This window comes from Plectropomus leopardus, chromosome 4, assembly GCF_026936395.1.
Source record: "Plectropomus leopardus strain MGB_pleo_1.0 chromosome 4, ASM2693639v1, whole genome shotgun sequence".
Taxonomy (NCBI): domain Eukaryota; kingdom Metazoa; phylum Chordata; class Actinopteri; order Perciformes; family Serranidae; genus Plectropomus; species Plectropomus leopardus.
Window position 1 is genome coordinate 27,421,781 of NC_142179.1, and position 19,125 is coordinate 27,440,905.

Here is a 19,125-nt window from a genome sequence, read left to right on the forward strand (position 1 = left end):
TGGGCTTCACTAGGACCTCTGTTGGGGGGTGCTGGGGATCCTCCACAGGCACATTTTCTGACAAACAAGCTCTGCTTTGATGCTGCTTTGTGCACTCTGGCACTTCATGTATACTAAAAGTACAAAAAAACAATTCCCAGTGTGGATCACTTCACTTTCCCTTTTATTGTGAATTACAAAATGGTTGGGGGGCCCATCCAGCACCCTATCGGGGGCCACATTTAATTGATATTAATGGAAACGTTATGGCCTCACGAGCAAACGTGTCGAGTAGTTGCCTGTCTGTAACTGTCGAGAGGAAATACACGATCTTTGCTGTCGCGTGTGCGTCAGTTGATAAGCCCATAGGAAACACGTCACAAAAAAAAATCCTTTTAAAAAAAGAAATTAATCAACATTTTTAAAACATCATTTTTAATCGTACATATATTTGAAAATGTAATCTTACAGAAACTGTAAAAAAATAATAATAATAATAATAATAAACATAAATTTAATTTGATTGCAGCGCCGAAAGGGTTAAGCGTCTACAGGAAGTTTATCCCGGCCGTGTATAAAGACGCTTCCTGTACTCCTGTTGAAAGAAACATATTTTGAAACATTCATGGCTTGAGGTTACATAAAGATACACAGACGCAAATTAACAGCAGCCCAAGATGAATTACGTACCAGGCACGGCGAGCCTCATTGACGACATCGACAGTAAGTGTGAGAGGAGGATCCGCTCCCTCGTAGAGTGAGATGATCTGCCGAAAAAAATGGTTTCACGATGTGGCATCGTGTCCGACACAGACTGGATCATTTGTAAATGTTTCATGTTGTAATTAAACGTGCTTGTGTTTGCTGTTTCCCGCAGAGAAGCACCTGGTGCTGCTCCGAGATGGCAGGACGCTGATTGGTTACCTCAGAAGCATTGACCAGTTTGGTATAACTCATTTAATCATCTAACACTTGTTTTTACTCACACAGGCTGCAAACACACACGCCAGAGCATTCCAGCTATTTATTTATTCCATTTCTCTAATCTGTTCCTCTTGCCCCCTCAGCCAATTTAGTTTTTCATCAGACAGTTGAGCGCATCCACGTGGGGAAAAAATTTGGTGACATCCCCAGAGGAATATTCATTGTGAGAGGAGAGAATGTGGTGCTGCTAGGAGAGATAGTAAGTGGCAATATATTCATATTGTGTGTGTGTGTGTGTGTGTGTGTGTGTGTATGTGTGTGTGTGTGTGTGTGTGTGAGAGAGAGAGAGAGAAAGTGTGTTGGAGTGGTACAAACTGGGGTTCAACAACAGTGGCTGGTGTTTATTTAATTACAGCTGACAATATTAATTTTGTCTAAATTGTTTGAAATGATATATGTCACACATAAGATTAACTGAATTTTTTCAGTGAAAATGAAATGCCAAAATGACCTTTTTTCACCACTAAAATTGCGACTTACGTACTAAAATCACAATATCTGTCTGAATAATTGCAATATGATATTTTTTGGGCAGTCTTAATTTAAAGAAATGAGTCTTGGAGTGGAGGTTCACGTAACCATGTGGCCAGGACTAAAGACAACTTTAAAATAACATGAGATTGTGAATTCAACATTTTTTTTGGATTATTCTAAGTATTTATTTTTAATCCTGCCAGGAGAACATAATGTTTATAAATATTATTTACTCAAGCTAATGCTTATATATATATTTTTCTGGCTGTTAAGTCAGTTACAAACTAACTAAAAGAGAATACATCTCAGCTGCTTTCCTAATGATGTAAACTAAGCTTTTTTTTTTTTCTTTTTTTTTTTGGCCGGAATAAGGCTTAATAATTATAACACTACATGTTTTGCAAACAAGGCTGCAGACTAAGTTGTGCCGACACATGGAAGATAGGATGGTGTGTGCCGCCTCTGATGCAAACAAACAAAACTTGTAAGATATCTGAAACCTACAGAAAAATGTGACTCCTGCTGTACCACTTCAACATGCTCTTATTCTGAACATTAAAGAAGCGTTTAAGTAAATTAAACCTTCTATAATATTTTATATTTGCATCTCTAATGTTTGTGAATTTTTGCAGTTACACATTAAAAACATCACAGGTAAGGGTGTAAATCACAAGTGTCATTGCAATGTGATATTAAATCAATTCTTTGGACAATGATACAGTATTTGCAGATATCACAAAGCCTGCTGTGATATAATATCCATTCGATACAATTCAGAGGCCTGTGATCGATATAAGATGATATTAGTAAATATCCTCATTTTGTTTGTCTCGGCTGCCTACTATTACCTGCCTGGCACTAGGCGGCTGGCACTGTTTGAATGTTTAGAAAGATGCTGTGCTTGGACAGAAATGGTGACACAGAGGTGCCATGGGAATTTCAAATTAAAGGTGTAGATGATTATATGTATCTGTATTTTCACTCTGCATGGATGATATTGGATCGCTCGATGTATTGGTTCCAATCGAAGTATCCTTACACTCCCAATTACGGGCACATTGCAGTGACAGTATAGGACTCTGTGGATCTGTAAACATGACTCAAACCCTGAGACTGTATCCTTTGATTATAGACAGACACAAAGTATCGCTATACGCTATTGTCAAGTTTGGTGCTCCAGAAGATGTTAACATCTTTTGTGGTAGCCTGATAGTTGCTATTTCAGTTTCATTTCATTATTTATTTATTAGTCATTGTTCCTTTATTTCCCTTTTAATTGCTGGAAAAAAAGAGCTGTGGTTTGAGATTGAGTGTGCATGGAGGCTGGATTTGTGGTTGAATAGTGTCTTTTCAGCCTATATCCAAGAGTGAGATATTGGATGATCACTTTTGTCAGTATCAGCAGTAAAATATTTGCATACTGGATGTTGAAAAGGTTCTTGTGTCGTTTTGGTTAAGAGTGAACAGTTTACTGAATGTGTGATGAGTGTGTTAGAAGTCTGTGACAGATGAAATGTCCCTGTCTCTGCAGGATGTGGATAAACCCTGTGACACAGTCCTGCAGCAGGTCTCCATCGAAGAGATTCTGGAGGAGCAGCGGTTGCAGCAGCAAGCCAAACAGGAGACAGAAAAAGTCAAAATGCAAGCCCTGAAGGACCGAGGCCTTTCCATCCCCAAAGCCGATAACTTAGACGAATACTAACCTTGATTCCATGAGCCTCTTTCTCAGTTTGTATCGGACTTTAAAGTTTTAAGTTTGAGAGAGCATGAGTGTTTTCTTCTTTTTTTTTTAATGGGTTCAAGGCTGTTCCATGCGGAGCCTGTACACTGTAGTTTACTGTACGAATTTCATTTGAATTATTTGGAGAAAAAAAATGTGATGGCTTCACTCAGATCTGCATATCCTTACAGCAAAATGAAAGAATCATGTGTTTATGTAAAATCACTCTGATGGCAACTTAGCAATTATTTTACAGCAGCACTTTCTATTTTGTCAGTGACATGTTGAGCCTTTTTATTTGGAGATACTGTTGGCCTGCTATTGACAAAAAAAACAACTACATGCTATGCTCCATTAAAGAGTTTAGTTTTTCATTACGAAAGACGTGCTTGGACGAATTCATGTCATCAAACCACCTGACCATGTTGCCCATGCTGCACTTTCTTTGTTGTATTGAATGCATTATTAAGGCTGCAATATTTGAGGGAATTTGGCCCCATAGCATCCTTCCTGTGTGAGGGCGCCAAAATCCCAACATGCACACCACGTTGCACTCTGCAATGTGACATAAAACGTGAGGCGAGTGCATTTGTTATGCCTATCAGAGAGGAAAGGGCATTATTAATTTGAGTAACTCGATGTAGACTAATCACTGGTCAATGCACCAGACAGTGTCCTGTTTATAAAGATAAGAGCGCGCCCAGAGAATCGATCCTATCTGCCTTCATCAGTCAGTGACAATCGTTTTGACGGATACGATGAGTTCATTTCAAACAGGCACCCTGTGACCGCTTCAGTGCGCCTTTTACACTGGAGGAAACAGCAGGCAGCTTGGCGGTTTTTTCTGTGAACCCTTAAATGAGTTGACATGGCACCACGTGACTCAGCCTTCCGCCGAGATTCAATGTATGTTGAGTTTTTGGATTTTTTTCCCCCTCTGTAAAGCAGCCTGCATGCAGACAAAAAAAAAAAACCCTTTCCAGAAAGATGTCAAGTTTTGTTTAGTTACAACAGTATGAATTCCGGAAAACTTCAAAATAAAAGTTCCTTAGCCTAGTCCATAAAATTAATTACAGAGTGAAATTTATAAGACAATTATGTGTACACATAATGTCATTACAATAATTTAATAACATAGAATAACATGAATAAAGACATAAAAGTGGAACAGTGAGTAAGCATGCTACACATAGAGGTGCCCTTACTCTCTGTGCCACAGGCTGATGTTTAGTGTTTAAATAGGAAATAAGATGTGTCACAACACTTTCATGTAAACTGCCCTTACTGTTCAAGATATTTTTATTAATTTCACAATTTTTATTCATTGACATTTTCACGCAGTATAATAGGCAAAGCAGTGGTTCCATCAGGTACATATGCTGCTTCTAAGTGGCCACCACCTCTAATAGACAATAGCCATATTTACAATATTTGCCATATTCCTACTGTCATAGGTTGCACATGGGAACTTTGGGAATCTCACAGTTTGCATACTGCTTTGTGTGCCACCAACAATGAAGACATGATCTTAGGGGCTGTACTTTATTTATACCATGTCCCTCCCTGGAGCTAGAAGATCTTTTTCCTTGAGCCTCCCTGACTGATTGGAGGAAAATGCATGACCCTCCCTCAACCATAAATAACCACACTTCATAGTCTCTAGCTATGATAAATGGTGTGATGTTGTGGGTTTAGCTAGGAGCCCTCATGGCTAACATATAGTTGTCATATTATCACATTTCTTTCATTCTATATAAATATACATGTTTTTTTATATATAGAGCACAAGTTTTTGTGTTTCAGTTGAATATATATGTATATATGGCAAATCTTGACAGTTGTTGCCTAGGTAATGCATCCAGAACATTATTCATACAAGGATATCATGTAGTTCATTATGTAGAAATTCTACCACCAGAGGGCGACTTTACCATTTCCCCCCCTTTACATTCTTTACCACAGTGTCATTGCAATATGTGCAGTTGAAGCGAACAAGCATGCATGTAGCTTTACAACAAGCTTTTTTTGGCAGACATGCATTTATGTCCAGCGATAAAATGTGTGACAAAAACTCACTTATATGCCTGATTAGACCTCAGCTGAGGTTGGCTGATGTCCTCAAATGATACAGGTGAGTTGTTGAGAGTGAGGGTTTGTACACATCCACACAGCCTGAGAGGAGGTCTAATCAGATAACTCTGACACCTGGGTAGGTGCACTACAGCTGATTTACATATGTCTAAAATTATGAATTTTGCTATTTAGGGTGACTGCGACTAAAGTGAGATAGTTAAATGTAATAATTTTGATGTTCACATGTATAAACTTCCACAGCTAAAAATCAACACTGATCTCACCATACACACTAATATATATATATATATATATATATATCCAGTGTATATACACTATATATATATATATATATATATATATATATATATATAAAGGAAAGAAGGATAGTTTGTAATTGTTACATAGTTCATTATGGAATCAAATTTTTAAAAATCCCAGTCATATTTGTCTTATTTGTTTGTTTTTTAAGTGTAGTTTTGACACTGTCCCAGTTTGCCAATAACATATTGTCAGTCTGCTAATCACATCATTTCAAAGAGAGCTGACTTCTGTTTTTATGTCCTTCATAAATTTAGTTAGCTGGCTTATTCTATTAGACAAATGTGAAATATTGTCATAATTAGTGCATGAATTCTTGAGTTATGGCCAAAAACATATTTTTTGAGGTCACAGTGACCTTTGACGAACAAAATCTAATCAGTTCATTGTTGAGTCCAAGTGGGCGTTGACAAAATTTGAAGACATTCCATCAAGGTGCTCTTGAGATATTGTGTTCATGTGAATGAGACAGATGCATGGTCACAGTGACCTTGACCTTTGACCACCAAATTCTTATCAGTCCATTGTTGATAATGTGGATATTTGTGCCAAATTTGAAGATTCATTAATGGCAGTCTTGAGTAATCACATTCATAAGAAAAGGATGGACTGACAGCCAAAACAAATTTCCTCTGACCACAGGTATTGCTGGCACGGAGGCATAAAAAATAAAAATAAAAATAGTGTAAAGGGGTGGGAAGTGGGTGAATGTGCTATACCTACACCCCTTCTTTTAAGAAATGATTTGTATTATCATATTTTGGGCTTATGTTAGCCCACTATTGTGTATTTTATTCAATAGGCCCACATTTGAATAAAAATTGTCTGTGTTGCCAGTCGCACCTGGAAAAATCTGGTTTTGAGGTGGTATTTGTGGGGTTTTTTGTTGTTGTTGTTTTTAGTTTGAGGAAGAGTTATCCATTCTGTGTTTCATCTTTTTTCTTTTGTTATCTGTATGGTAAAGTAGAGCGCTTAAGCTACTTAAAATAGTATCATATGAAGGGTTAAAACATTTGGATTTTTAAAAAATGATGCAGATGGTGCATTTTCAGAAAGTTAGTCACTTTACCAGTATTCACCAGCTGTGGCTATGTACATTTTTTATTAATTCATTTGCATCCTTCAGCTTCTGTTTCTGGCTATAATGCACCACGGAGTATTGCCAGTGGAAAGAAATTAAGCTAGTATGCTTTTATTTCCTGACAAATAAGCTCCACATCCGGTGTGGTTGTTTCCCTCCCTTTGCTTGACGCAGAAGTGACAGAAAGGCCCAGCCCTTTTTGATTACGCACCAACAGAGGAGGGGGGCGCGCTGATGTCCTCTCTGGTGCGCTCAACCAACCCCTGCTGTTGTAATGTAAAGCTGGCAGTGTCCTGGTGTACCGCTGTAAAGAATCCGCTGTAAATGACCCGGTTCGCATAGATCGGCGCCTACAACGTGAACATTTTCTGCATCGGAGAGATTTCGCAGCCACATTACGCATGGAATGGTTTTGGGGGGATTGGAGTAGAAATGCAGCGCCGCACTTCCAGCCCACAACAAAAACCATGCCCAGCTTACATTGCAAGCAAATCTATCACATCCTGTTTTATCCATTACGACTTTGATATGAGTGAAATTTGCTCGGATACCGACGAGGAGTGAAGAAAATCCACGCAAGGCGAAAGACGTTGTTTTCGCTGCAGAAGCTTGCGAACCGAAACCCTCTGCATTTAGGATTTTTTTTTTTTTTTTTGATGGAGCTGGAGAACATAGTAGCCAACACTGTACTGCTAAAAGCGAGAGAGGGTAAGTTGACACATAAAAAGGAGCTGAGTGCAAACAGTAAGTACAGGCCTGGCTGTGTCACATTTGTGGGCTCAGTATGCAGGAAAGGTGGGAATACTGGTGATGGTGACGGCAGTAGGTAGCCTGCGGACTGTACGGCTCAGTACAGCAGGTAAATCCTACAGATGCAACAGAAAAAAACTCTTATGCAACAATACACACTAGCTGAGCACATGTCATTTAAAATGACACGTCCGGTGATCAATTCTGACTTTAAATCAATCTCGTGGATTATTGTATCCTCGCTGATTTTGACAGATCATATGCGTTTTCCCACATAGGCTATGTAAGGAGGGGGGGGGGGGGTTACCTCCCACATCCGCTTTCGCTGTCTGTGCAAATGAATGCGCTCTTTCGCAACATTATACATGCTGAGGCACACACTGAGGCAGGGGATAACTCTTTACATAGAGTGAATAAATGAGTGTAGGCTGGCTGACATTTGAACGGTGATCTGATGGCGTGACTGATGTTGAAGTCTTTGTATGGGGCCTGCACAGAGAGAGAGAGACTGGTTATCACTGTAGAAACGCTCCGAGAAGGCCAGATGTAGCCCGTCTATATGGTGTGGAATATGAAAGTAATTAATAGCTCTTTTTGTAGGCATAAGGTCAGGGTCGTGCTGAGGGCAGGAGGAAGGCCTGCAGGTAAACATCACACAGTCTGACGCCATGATTGTTTCTCTAAAAGTCTTCAAAAGCAGTGGTTCCAAACTGATCCAAATTTCTTTTATTTTAATTATCAATAGCCATAAATTGTAAATTACCATGTATTCATGTTTTGTTATCCACAAAATGTAAATGGCATGTTGGTTTAGAGCATAAAGAAATAATAGATATTGCAAAAGTAAACACAAATGGCACTTAAAAAAGAAGAGCTTTGCGCCAGAAATTCACTGTACTTCCAGTGGCATGTCTAGACTTTTTTGTCTTCGGGGTGGCCCAAGTGGGGCACTGACTTATGCAGGAGTGGCATGAAATGTGGGTGCTGCTGCAGGGACACATGTCAGCATAGCTTTAATTTAAAATATATGTCTCCTCTACCCATATATACTTTAATGACTAACATTGTAGTGTCTTACATTCCTGTTTAAGTTTGAGTTTAAATGATAAATAGACCCACCAATCAGAATGACACCACACAAAAGTAAAATAAAGCTTCCATACTTCATGAAAGAAATTGTTCCTCCTAAAGTAAACAGTACAATAGCAAGTATAAAATGCCAACACAATTAAAGTACCAAAACATTAAAATGAATAAGCCCGTGTGAGCAAACCCTTTTTCTAGAGCTCTGTTTTGGGGACAAGTTGGTTTAAAAAATGCACCAGAATCACACTTCCTTGGACCTTTGAGTGTGTGCCATGTCTTCGCAGAATAAATAATCACCCTAAATTCTAAGTAGCTCTCTGAAAAGTGCACACACAAGTTTGGTTGCGCGTGGTTTCTTGTGGTAACAGTCTCTGTGGAGTTGCGGGGTGACGCAGGAGAGGACTGTGCAGCCTCTGGCAGCTCCTTCCATTTATCTCACATGATGACACACTTAGGAGCAGGAAAAGGGAGAGGGAGAGTTTCATGGGAATTGATAGAGTAATAAAGTGAAACAGGAAGCTGACACGCTGTCAAAATCCTTAACGAAGGATGCGCTCCCCTGCGGGTCAATCTGGACGTTTTGTTTTATGGGGGCAGCAGAGCACGACTGGGCTGGGTGAATTAAGCCTCATGAATTAATAAGAGCAGTTAATGACCCATGACAGATCTCCGCTTGTCCCAGCTGCTCCATTGGTGCTCATCCAGTCCCTGCCTGTGTGTGGGAGAGAAAGGGCCTTTTACAATTTCACATTAAGGATTGAGACGGTTCTTTGAGTTAATAGCCGAAGCACGACTTTCTCCGCTTCTTGATCAGTGGCCCTACAAATGCAGCCGCGTGAGAGTAGATCAGCAGTTCAAATTTGTTGAGCACACACACTGAAGCGTGTCACAGGTTGTTGTGAGTGTCCTTTAACTGTGTGAATCATTAGAGGTTTCATCTTACAGGGCCCGGTGCCAAAGTGATCCCTGCGTGCTGCTGCTGGTAACCCTCCTGCTTGTCGCTCACATGTATGGCAGAGGACAGTACACACAGCGGCTCACTTTGGGTCACATACCAGCACCAGTGAGAGGATGTGAATGCAGCGAATGAAAAGTGTTTATTCCTGTTTGTTTATGCGAGTGCGTCTCAAGCCAGAGCTGACACGAGAGAGGCATGCATCCTCTGTCTAAACGCTCGCAGGGACGCACAACAGGAAAGGCCCAGTTTCCACTGCAATCTGGTGCCAGCGAACTCACACTTCACAAATCCGTAAAACAGTGCGAGTGGCAGCGAACCGTAGAAAAAAAAAACCGATTGATATCCCCAGGCGAGGAGCTGCAACACAGGCCCTGTGCCAACCTTGCATTGCTCTTTGGTTCCTCTGTGTCAGACAGGTCTGACCGTGCCACCAAGACCTTGTGAACACCACTCATTGATTAGAGATGGGAGATTAAAACGGTTAAAACGTATGGATCAAAGAGGATTTACGATCAATATGCTGTTTCGTGTTAATCGCACAGTGGAAAATATAACTCATGGCTTTTCCAGAGTGAAAAACAGCAGCGGCTCAGATCATATTGAACCATCTCGTTAAGTGACCACTCTCTTACATAAAGCCAAATGGTATTATACACTATCAGTTAGATGCAGCCCATAAGCTATTTAATCAAATTGATCGTTACATAACAAACTGAGTGGGCTACTGCCATCCGAGCTCCATCTTCCTGTGGAGCTGCTCTCCGGTCTCTGCGGAAGATGCTTTATGGATGATGAGTATGCAGTGAAATGAAACACCCCGATCTCCTGCGCGGTCATCCGAGTATCATCTGACGGCTACAGCGCTGTTAACCATGTCAGAGCAGCGGGACGTGCCGCTGATGTTAAAAGCTCTGCTGTCACTGATGATCTGTGTCAGATGAGGAAACTGGGGGTCACGGCAGATCGAAAAGAAGTTCTGCAAAGTTGTTTGTGTCAGTGAGATCTGTTTGGATCTGCCTTTTTAACGTGAGCAGGTTTAATACCAGGGTACATTGTGGATTTATGTGTGTGTGTTAGCAGATGAGGGGTGTGGGGGTGAATTCCTTTGTTTCAGTGTAACCTGAACCCAGCTGCTCTGACGAGCGCAACATCAGCGCAGTAGACCCTGCGCTTATTGTGTGTGTGTGTGTGTGTGTGTGTGTGTGTGTGTGTGTGTGTGTGTGTGTGTGTGTGTGTGTTCCTGCCTCCCCATTCACAACTCTTGCTGGCAACGGTCGCAGATTCCAAGCCAAGCGAGCGAACGTCATCGGCTGTCGAAGTGAATGAGAGTAAGGGGGAAAAACTGCATTGCTGCATCCAGATGCCTTTCTTGAATTGCTGTAGCAGAGCCCGGGAATTTAGTTTGGGCTACTGGACTGAATTCCACTCTGATGCCTGCTGGCTTTCGCATTCAGGCTGTCGTGTTTTTTGGGAGGCTGTGGTTGCGCAAGTGAAGATCACTTCTGTCACATTTGGTGTAAAATTCAGTACAGGGAAGTGCTTCATACAGTACAGCCAGTAGTACGTTAGTGGATATCTCCGTGGTAAAATGACCTGAGCAGGGAGGGATTAAGTTTATTTCCAGGTAACTAAGGTGAGACATTATGATGATGGAAACTTGTCAGCGGTTCTCTCCTCCCTTTTCTTTTGCCTTTTAGTTCTCTTCTTAGTCACTTTTCTTAAACAGAAGATTTAGATAATGTCATCAGATTGAGAGCCACACTTGTAGAGAGAATGATTTTGGTTGATCTGTGATCCTGTACAACCAGTGATACCCTCTTTCAGTGATCAAATGTGTCCAGGTCAAATTGATCACCATAAGATGATTATTATAACTTTTTTTTTTCATTTTTCTTTATTTATCAACCAGATAAACATCTAATAGACATTTTGTGTATTTATAACGTGAATATAAAGTAGTGGTGGGCATTGTATGAGCGGCAATATCAATCCACTTCACAAGGACGACTTCAATCAGAGGTGCTTTCCTCGTTCACATTCATTTTGTGGCCTCAACACTAGCTTCCATGACTTTTTCTCATTGTTTTAGTAGACAAAAGGTAGCCTGAGGAAAACCAAGTTTCACTGCCTCATTCTTGGCTCATTTGTGCCAGTCACATGCTTTGAGGAGACTATGTTTTTCATGTAGAGAAAATGACTCTTTTTCCAGGCAAAATATCATGGAAGTTAGACGTCCAGTGTGTAGGATTTAGGGGCATATTTTGGAAAAAGTGTAATGTAAAATTCCTAACTATTTTTTCATTAGTTTCTAATCAGTGAAAATAAGAACCATTGCATTTTTGTTACCTTAGAATGAGCAGCTTTTATCTACATACGGAGTTGCTCCTCCTCCACGGAGTCCACCATGTTGTTTCTACAGTAGCCCAGAATGGACAAAAAGAGCGCTGGCTCTAGATGGGGCATTGGTGTTGGGCACTGTAGTTCTGCTACATGCCTGTTACATTTGAGAAGTTTCAGTTAGTGGCAATCTGCAACCTCACTGCTTCTTTTCACTAAATCCCACACTTAAAAAAAATAGAATTATGATACTTTTAACTGTTTTTTAAAAAAATATGTTGTCATGTATGAACCAGAATCAAAATTGAAAATAGATGACTCACTGTAAATGTGATCACTATAGGCAGGGTCCACTTTTTTCTGTTTGTGTGCTTAAGATTAGAATTAAATAACAATTCAGAGCTGCAGTCAGTTGATTAATAATTCAATCAAAAGTGAGCTAACTGGCAACTATTTTGATAAGTGTTTAATCGTTTCCATCATTTTTCAAGTAATGCAAGATTCTTGCAAGTTTTGGGTTGTATCCATGTAGATGACTTCACTTATCGTAAGTTGCTTTGGAAATGGCATCGGCTAAATAAATGTAATTTATAAAGTGAAATGCAAAAAAAGGTGGAAAAAAGCCAAAGCTTTGCAGTTTGCAACTGATTTTCTATTTTGTTAACTGTAAACTGATTTAATTTTGCTCTTGTATATTTAAATGTTCCAGGCAGTAGTAGCCATTTAATAGGTCTATTGGCTATCTATCTATCTATCTCTCTCTCTCTCTCTCTCTCTCTCTCTATATATATAGATATATATATATATATATATATATATATATATAAAGTGGTAGTACCTTGCAGTTATCTGATATCGGTCCAGAATTATGTGACTCTTATTAAACATTAGACTCATTTGTGTGCTAAATTACAAATGAGAGAATCCATAGAGCACCATTTGCATGAGAAATACCTAAATATGGTGGTATCCAGTCATTAGGGATCCTACAATGTGCAACAGGATTGTCAGAGTCCCAGATTCAGGCAGCAACAAGCCCTGATGGGAATCATTTGTGTGTGAAACCAATTATGTCATGTTTTTTTGTGGCCCCGTTGGACTCTCAATACGATGTTTTGAATAATACAAACATCAAGAGCCAGCTGATGAGTAACTACAAGAAGCTGTGCAAGATACAAGATAACATGAGATAACAGGAATGAGGTATTTGTCTGTACAAGCGATTTGTGTGGGCTCTGCACACGCACAGTGTGTTCGAGCTCCTGCTGCAGGGGGTTGGGGGTGGGTGGGAGTTGGGATGGTGTTGTTTTATCATGTGATGCCGCAGCAAGTCTCAGCAAGCCAGGGAAGCTGCTTTTGTTAGGACCGACAAAATTCTAGCGAAGTAAGCTGAGTAGCCTGTTTGAATGTGAAACCATGACTGTAAACCCATAACACGAGTCTTTGTTGTCCTAACGGATCCTCTACCTGTCGGCTTACGGTAATGTTAGCATGATTCATGTAAAGGAGACTTACATGCACAAACTTTGTCTTCCACTTCCACAGAAAACAAAAACACTTGCCTGGACTGCCCTCTGAAAAGACGGAGCCATGACATTATGCCGTCGACTTTTATTGGGTAGGAAGCTTTAATGGAGGGGAGAGTAAAATACACGAGGGGGGAGCCAGACTGTCGTTTACTCACTGGGCTCCTCTGGCGGGAAACAAGCAAAAGAAAACCTATGAATAAAGTCTGTTGCAAATAGCTGCAGGCCTGTTCGTGACCCAGTCTTACACATCTCATATTTATCTCTTCTCTCTGAGGTGATTCACTTTAAAGCAGTAATTGTGTTTATTTTATGTTTACACTTCCTGGCTTGTATGCTTTAGAAGTCTACAACATTAGACTCCACAAGATTTACTGGCAGTTAGGGTTACTGATTACTGGGAATACTGTTATATTAAGTTAGTGACCCAAAAGTAACAGTTGTTGGCCATGCAAGTGACGCCCGTCTTGTTGGTCCAGTGTGAAATATTTCAGTTTGGTACAGACATTTATAATATGATGAAGCCCTCTGACTTGGTACTGTCTAGCACCATAGGCAGGTTTACATTTATGGTTTAGCGTGAAAATTTTCAGCAGCTATTTGATGCATTGCCATAAAAATTTGATTCAGACAAGGTGGCCGTTTGAATTTCGATCTAGCGCCATCACTAACTCAACATTTTAATTTGTCTTTGGTTTATGACCAAATGCTTGAAAAAATAACACCACTCCCATCAACTTCAGCTATGCATTTTTCTAATTATCAAATGTCAGAATGCCAAACTAAGGTGGTAAGCATTATGGGCCTATCTGCTAAACGTTAGCATGCTAGATATGTAAGTTTGTGAACAGTTTGTGTTAGCATTAATTGAAATCATTGCCGTACCAAGGGCCTACAGCCTCACAAAGTTGCTAATATGACAGTAGACTTATTGTTGTTAAAATATTTTTAGTAAGCCTATTAGAAAGCCATCTGCACCTCATTCTCAAACTTCATAACATAGCCTTTATAAATACAGGCTTCCATATGACTGCTTCTCTGCCGAAATAGTTTGCACACAAGTTTAATGTAAGCAGAAGCTGTTTTCATTTTCAGTTCATCCACTTTTATTGAAAGTAGTGTGAAAATGTCAGCATGCCAACAATAGAAGCATGCTAACTATAGAAGATGCTAAACGCTGACATGTTAGCATTGTCATTGTGGGAATGTTAGCATGCTTAGTAAGTGTTTGGGACACATTTCTACAACATATGAATAAGCATAGTTTTTAGATGGAAAATTCAAGAGGGAAGGTGTTTCTACTTTTTGTATTGTCGTGGTTACCTTTCAAATTCTTCTACATACAGGTATTCCACCAATTAAATGATGGCAAAGGAAAGAGTATTTTTGGACTAATGTTGTTTGTTAATCATGCAGATAACTGTACACAGTAATTATTTCACACCAAGATATTTTCAGCACAGTTTCAGTTGAAATGGAAATGATTCTTGTGTAAATTGCAGGGTTTTTTTTTTCTTGGCCCCCCATCTTCTACCAGCAGTAAAACATGGAGAAATAAACCAAAGAAGAAGCAGAGATACCCATTTCTCCATCGACAACAGGCCAAAAGGCTCGCTGTGTTTTGAGTAGGAGTGTGACTCATTTTTTCTTGAGTGGAAAAATTCAGCTCTCTGGCTCTTACTATCTCTATTGTTATTGCTGCCTCTACCCACACATACAGTATACATAACTCAGCTGGATGCAACAAGTTGTTGAGTGGAATTCTGGGAAATATAGGAGATAATTATCTGAAGTAGAAGTAGACAAGGTGGGCTAAGGGAAAGTGGATGCAGAAAAAAATGTGAATTTCAACAGCTCGCCACTAAAGTACTCCAGCAGTGTACTGAGCAGCCAGATTTATATCTTTTTTCCCCGTGTCAGACATACAGCTGATTACTTATGCAGCATTTTATCGTGTCTCAATACATATATGGCTTGCGGTGTGCTTCCTGTGCTCTGCATTGCTGCCACATCTCTTTAATGGAAAATCCAATGAATATTTGATGTGCATTTTTCGTGAAATAATCAATAGTCGTATGAAGCTTCCTTCCTAATGTCTCTAATTGCTGTATCAAAAGCTAAGTGCTAAACTGTGCACTTTTTCAACATATGCACAGTCACACACAACATGGTCAGACTTTATAGAACTTAAATTACAAAAGGTCATATAATTTAAAGTCCGTCTTTCCTCAAAAATGTGTTTTTTCTTATGTTTTGTCCTTTCAAATGTCTTTAGATGACTTCACTATACTGACTTGCATCAGTGTAAAGTTTGTTAAAGCGGTGTTTTCACATTCCTCTACTAAAGGGGGCGATGTCTGAGCCTTACTCTTGTCAGTGCAGAGAGCAGAGTTAGTGTTAGCATAGTGAGAGTTTTGACAACAAACATGGTAGTGTTTTCAGTTTACCTACATTTACCATTCTGATACGTCTGCTTGTCGCTGATTTGGTTGCACAGCAGACTCCCGATCCTGAATGAAGCTCAAATATATATGGCTAAATCTCTCCAATATTTCCTCAAATTCTTATGTTAGCCAACCTAAAGTGCACTGTTCTCTCACCTGTCAACCCAGCAGCATGAGCAGTGCTGGAGAAAACGGAAAGCAAAAGCAAAACTTATTGCAAGGAAATTTCTCAATGAAGAAAAGAGTAGATCTTCTTTCAGCCCCCTTTTTTGAAAAATTGTATGCAAGAAAATCATGTCAAACAAAATACTAATAATAAGTATTATACCTAAAAATGTGTCTGGAGAGGGACTTTAACTGACCAAAAAGCTAAAAATTAGAAGGTATAAAGTTAAATAAAAGCTAAGGAATCCTTTCACCTTCGTTTGTCCTTTGTAGGAGAAGAAAATAGTAATGCATGTTTGAGACTATTTCCCCACATGGGCCACCATAAGTTATTTATGGAAAGCATATGACCTGGGGATTCTCTAAAAGTGCATTATGAGAGAAAAGAAAGATAGTTTATGACATCTTATATTGTAAAATCAATTAAATCTCAGCACCTGCTCTTCCCTGAGGCTTGCTTTGAGTTTCCAGCATGATAACAGAAAAAAAGATGCAACTCCAGAATGCCCCAGAAAGCAGATAAAAACTTTAAGAGCAGCTTTTTGCTGTGCTAACCACAACACACTCTTCAATACCTTTTTTAATTTTTTCAGGAGATGTTGCCATAACAGGAACAAAAGGACGTGGAATGTCAGTAGGAGCAAAATGTTCATGAAGAAAGTGTGTGTTCGAAGACAAAAAGAAAATGTAGAGAAGCTAGAAAGGTTCGAGATAGTTTTAAAAGTGCAATATAATCACTTCAACACTCTTTGCGGGATGGGTTTTTGCCACACACACACACACACACACCCACACACACACACACACACACACTCACTCCCATGTTCAATAATATCTATCCACATACAGCGCACCATGTGTCCCATCAGTTTGATAAGTTGTTGCTCTTGTTTTCATTGGAAGCACTTTACTTGCTGCTTGCTCACTTGTGATGTAACTGCAGCGTTTCATGCCGAGCAAGATACAATCATCCCTCACAGAGATTTAGGATTACATTGCCGTAAAGTTTGGCCCTATCAAAACATTTATGGAGGTGAACAAACACACTAACACTGTGTCAGAGCGTAGGAGCGTCCCATTATGGCTAACTTCATGTGGACTATGCTCTGTCCTCCTGGATCTTTATGGATGAGCAAACAGCATGTATTACCCAGCGTGCCCTGGGCTGTGTTTGTGGTGCTTTGATCGGATGGCCCGGTGGGTTATATAATTTCAGTCTATTGAATGTTTTCGCCCCCCTTACATGCCATATTTGATATATATATATATAGAACAGGAAACCTGTGGCACATGACAGCAAATGTACCAGACCCTCTGCTGCCTTTGTGAGATTTCTGTATTCACATGCAAGTTTTCACACAGATTATCTTCCCGCACAAGCTTGTACACTCATGAACACACACAGACACAGTTACTCCAGTAATAACTGTCACAGCTCACTAGCTCTGAGGTCATGGACCGGTTTGACCACCTCAGTTTGCATGAATACATTGCTCCTGCCCTTGGGCTGGTTGCTATTTATAGCAGTAATGTTTACAATGACATAAAGACGGGGAAGCATTCTGTGTATTTTTCCTCAAAGGTTTGCAAAAATAGAGCTCACACACTGGGCTTATGTCTAAATCAATCTTAAACACATAAGCATGTAGTTTTCATGCTAAATACAGCGACATTGTTATGGTCAAGTTGGATTCAGGTGTTATTGTCAACATGTTGAGACACAGCTGTGCACCAGCATCGATACTGCCGATAAGATCTCTCTTTTATTGTCTATGACTGATTTTGAGTTTATGACCCCTCATGAAGTGGTTTAACATGTGACCCCTGCGGCAGCCAAAAGAATAGTCGAGTGTTGCCAGGTAAAAGGCGTACGTCACAGATGTTTGCTTTGAGAGCCTTAGCAGATGTCGCAGCCTGAATCACGCCGTTATTATTGCGTTAATGAGGGATACGTGGACAGAGAGGCTCGTTCAGGATGGTAATAAGGCGGCTGGACAGAGAGGGACCGACATGACATCATGGTGGAACAGGGCAACAAAGAGCTTCTTCCTGCTATAGTCCTCCCCTTCTGCTCAGGTCTGGGCAGTGTTTCCATCAGCTTCCTGTGGCACAAAGACCACACACACAAACACACACTTGCTGCAGTTAAACAAAACCTGAGGGCTCCTTTTAGTAACACGTTTTTCACACAAAGAGGCAAAAGGAGAGGGTAATGCCACAAAATGTGGTGTAGAGTTGAATCAGTAGCGGTAGGACCAAGTAATTGTTTTGTCCTAAACTTTTAACAAGTCCAAAACGAGTCATAATGCACCCTCAAAAAAATGTAATTCCATTTTAACAACAGAGTAATGATATGTTAAATTTACAAAAATCATGAATGCTTTTTAAGTTATTTGTTAACATGTTTGTTAAAGCAAGAGCGACTGAATTTAATCATTAAAAAAGAAGTGCTGACATTGCACCGTCATAGCACAAAGCAAATACCACAACAGAGTAAATGTTGTATGTTTCTGTCCTGTCTTGTCATATAATGTAAATGTAATTGTTGTAAAATATATAGCACTCTGATGTTGGATATAACATAACAGACCTCGGCATACTTATTATCTTAGGAATTGGGGGAAGTTTTCATGTAGACTGTAAAAATAATGGACTTTGCAACCGTGACATCATCTACTCTTTTGTTGACTCCCAATTTGAGGTATCGAGTTTGGCATTTCGGCTGTCACCATCTTGTTGTTTTGGAGCTAAAAGTGACCTTATTTGGTGAAGGGGTTTGAGCTGTGAAGGAGCGAAGGGTGGATCTGGCTGAGAAACCAAAAAGACTATCAGCAGACAGCCTGCTACTTTAATTATGTGTAACTTTGGGCCTTAACAGGTGAGTTATATAAATTCACCCCCATACAGTTGTCCTGAACATTGAAATTAGCCAGAGAGAACAAAATAGTTTTTTTGTACCAGGCTGTGAAAATGTTCATTTCTGCTGTAAAATTCTACATTTTAACATGGGGGTCTTTAGGGATTGAATAGCTTCTGTAGTCAGCTTCAAGTGGCCGTTAGAGGAACTGTAGTTTTTGGCACTTTACTGTTGGCTTTAATTTTCAGCCAGGGAGGTTAGAGTCAAACCTATGCCTGCTGTGGCAAGGACATAGGCACCCGCTCCACCAGGTCAGCTACAGGGTGCCCCGTCACTTGGTATTTTTAAGTGAAAAGTGTTACATCCAAAT

The 19,125-nt window shown here is 39.9% G+C and overlaps 2 protein-coding genes across 2 annotated transcripts in view; both read left to right on the plus strand.

The window, feature by feature from the left end:
• The first annotated feature begins 527 nt into the window (after nucleotides 1–527).
• Nucleotides 528–3,539, plus strand: lsm1 (LSM1, U6 small nuclear RNA associated). The gene is made up of 4 exons (XM_042487739.2): nucleotides 528–702; nucleotides 857–925; nucleotides 1,047–1,162; nucleotides 2,969–3,539. Exons 1-4 carry the CDS (start codon nucleotides 657–659, stop codon nucleotides 3,137–3,139), a joined length of 402 nt encoding a protein of 133 aa, XP_042343673.1. The 5' UTR covers nucleotides 528–656; the 3' UTR covers nucleotides 3,140–3,539.
• A 3,312-nt stretch (nucleotides 3,540–6,851) lies between these two features.
• grk5l (G protein-coupled receptor kinase 5 like) overlaps nucleotides 6,852–19,125 on the plus strand; it is a 29,781-nt gene continuing 17,507 nt past the window's right edge. Inside the window, exon 1 of the mRNA XM_042488043.2 lies at nucleotides 6,852–7,340. Coding sequence (XP_042343977.1) covers nucleotides 7,289–7,340 — 52 coding nt within the window. The 5' untranslated portion in view covers nucleotides 6,852–7,288. The remainder of the gene's footprint in view (nucleotides 7,341–19,125) is intronic.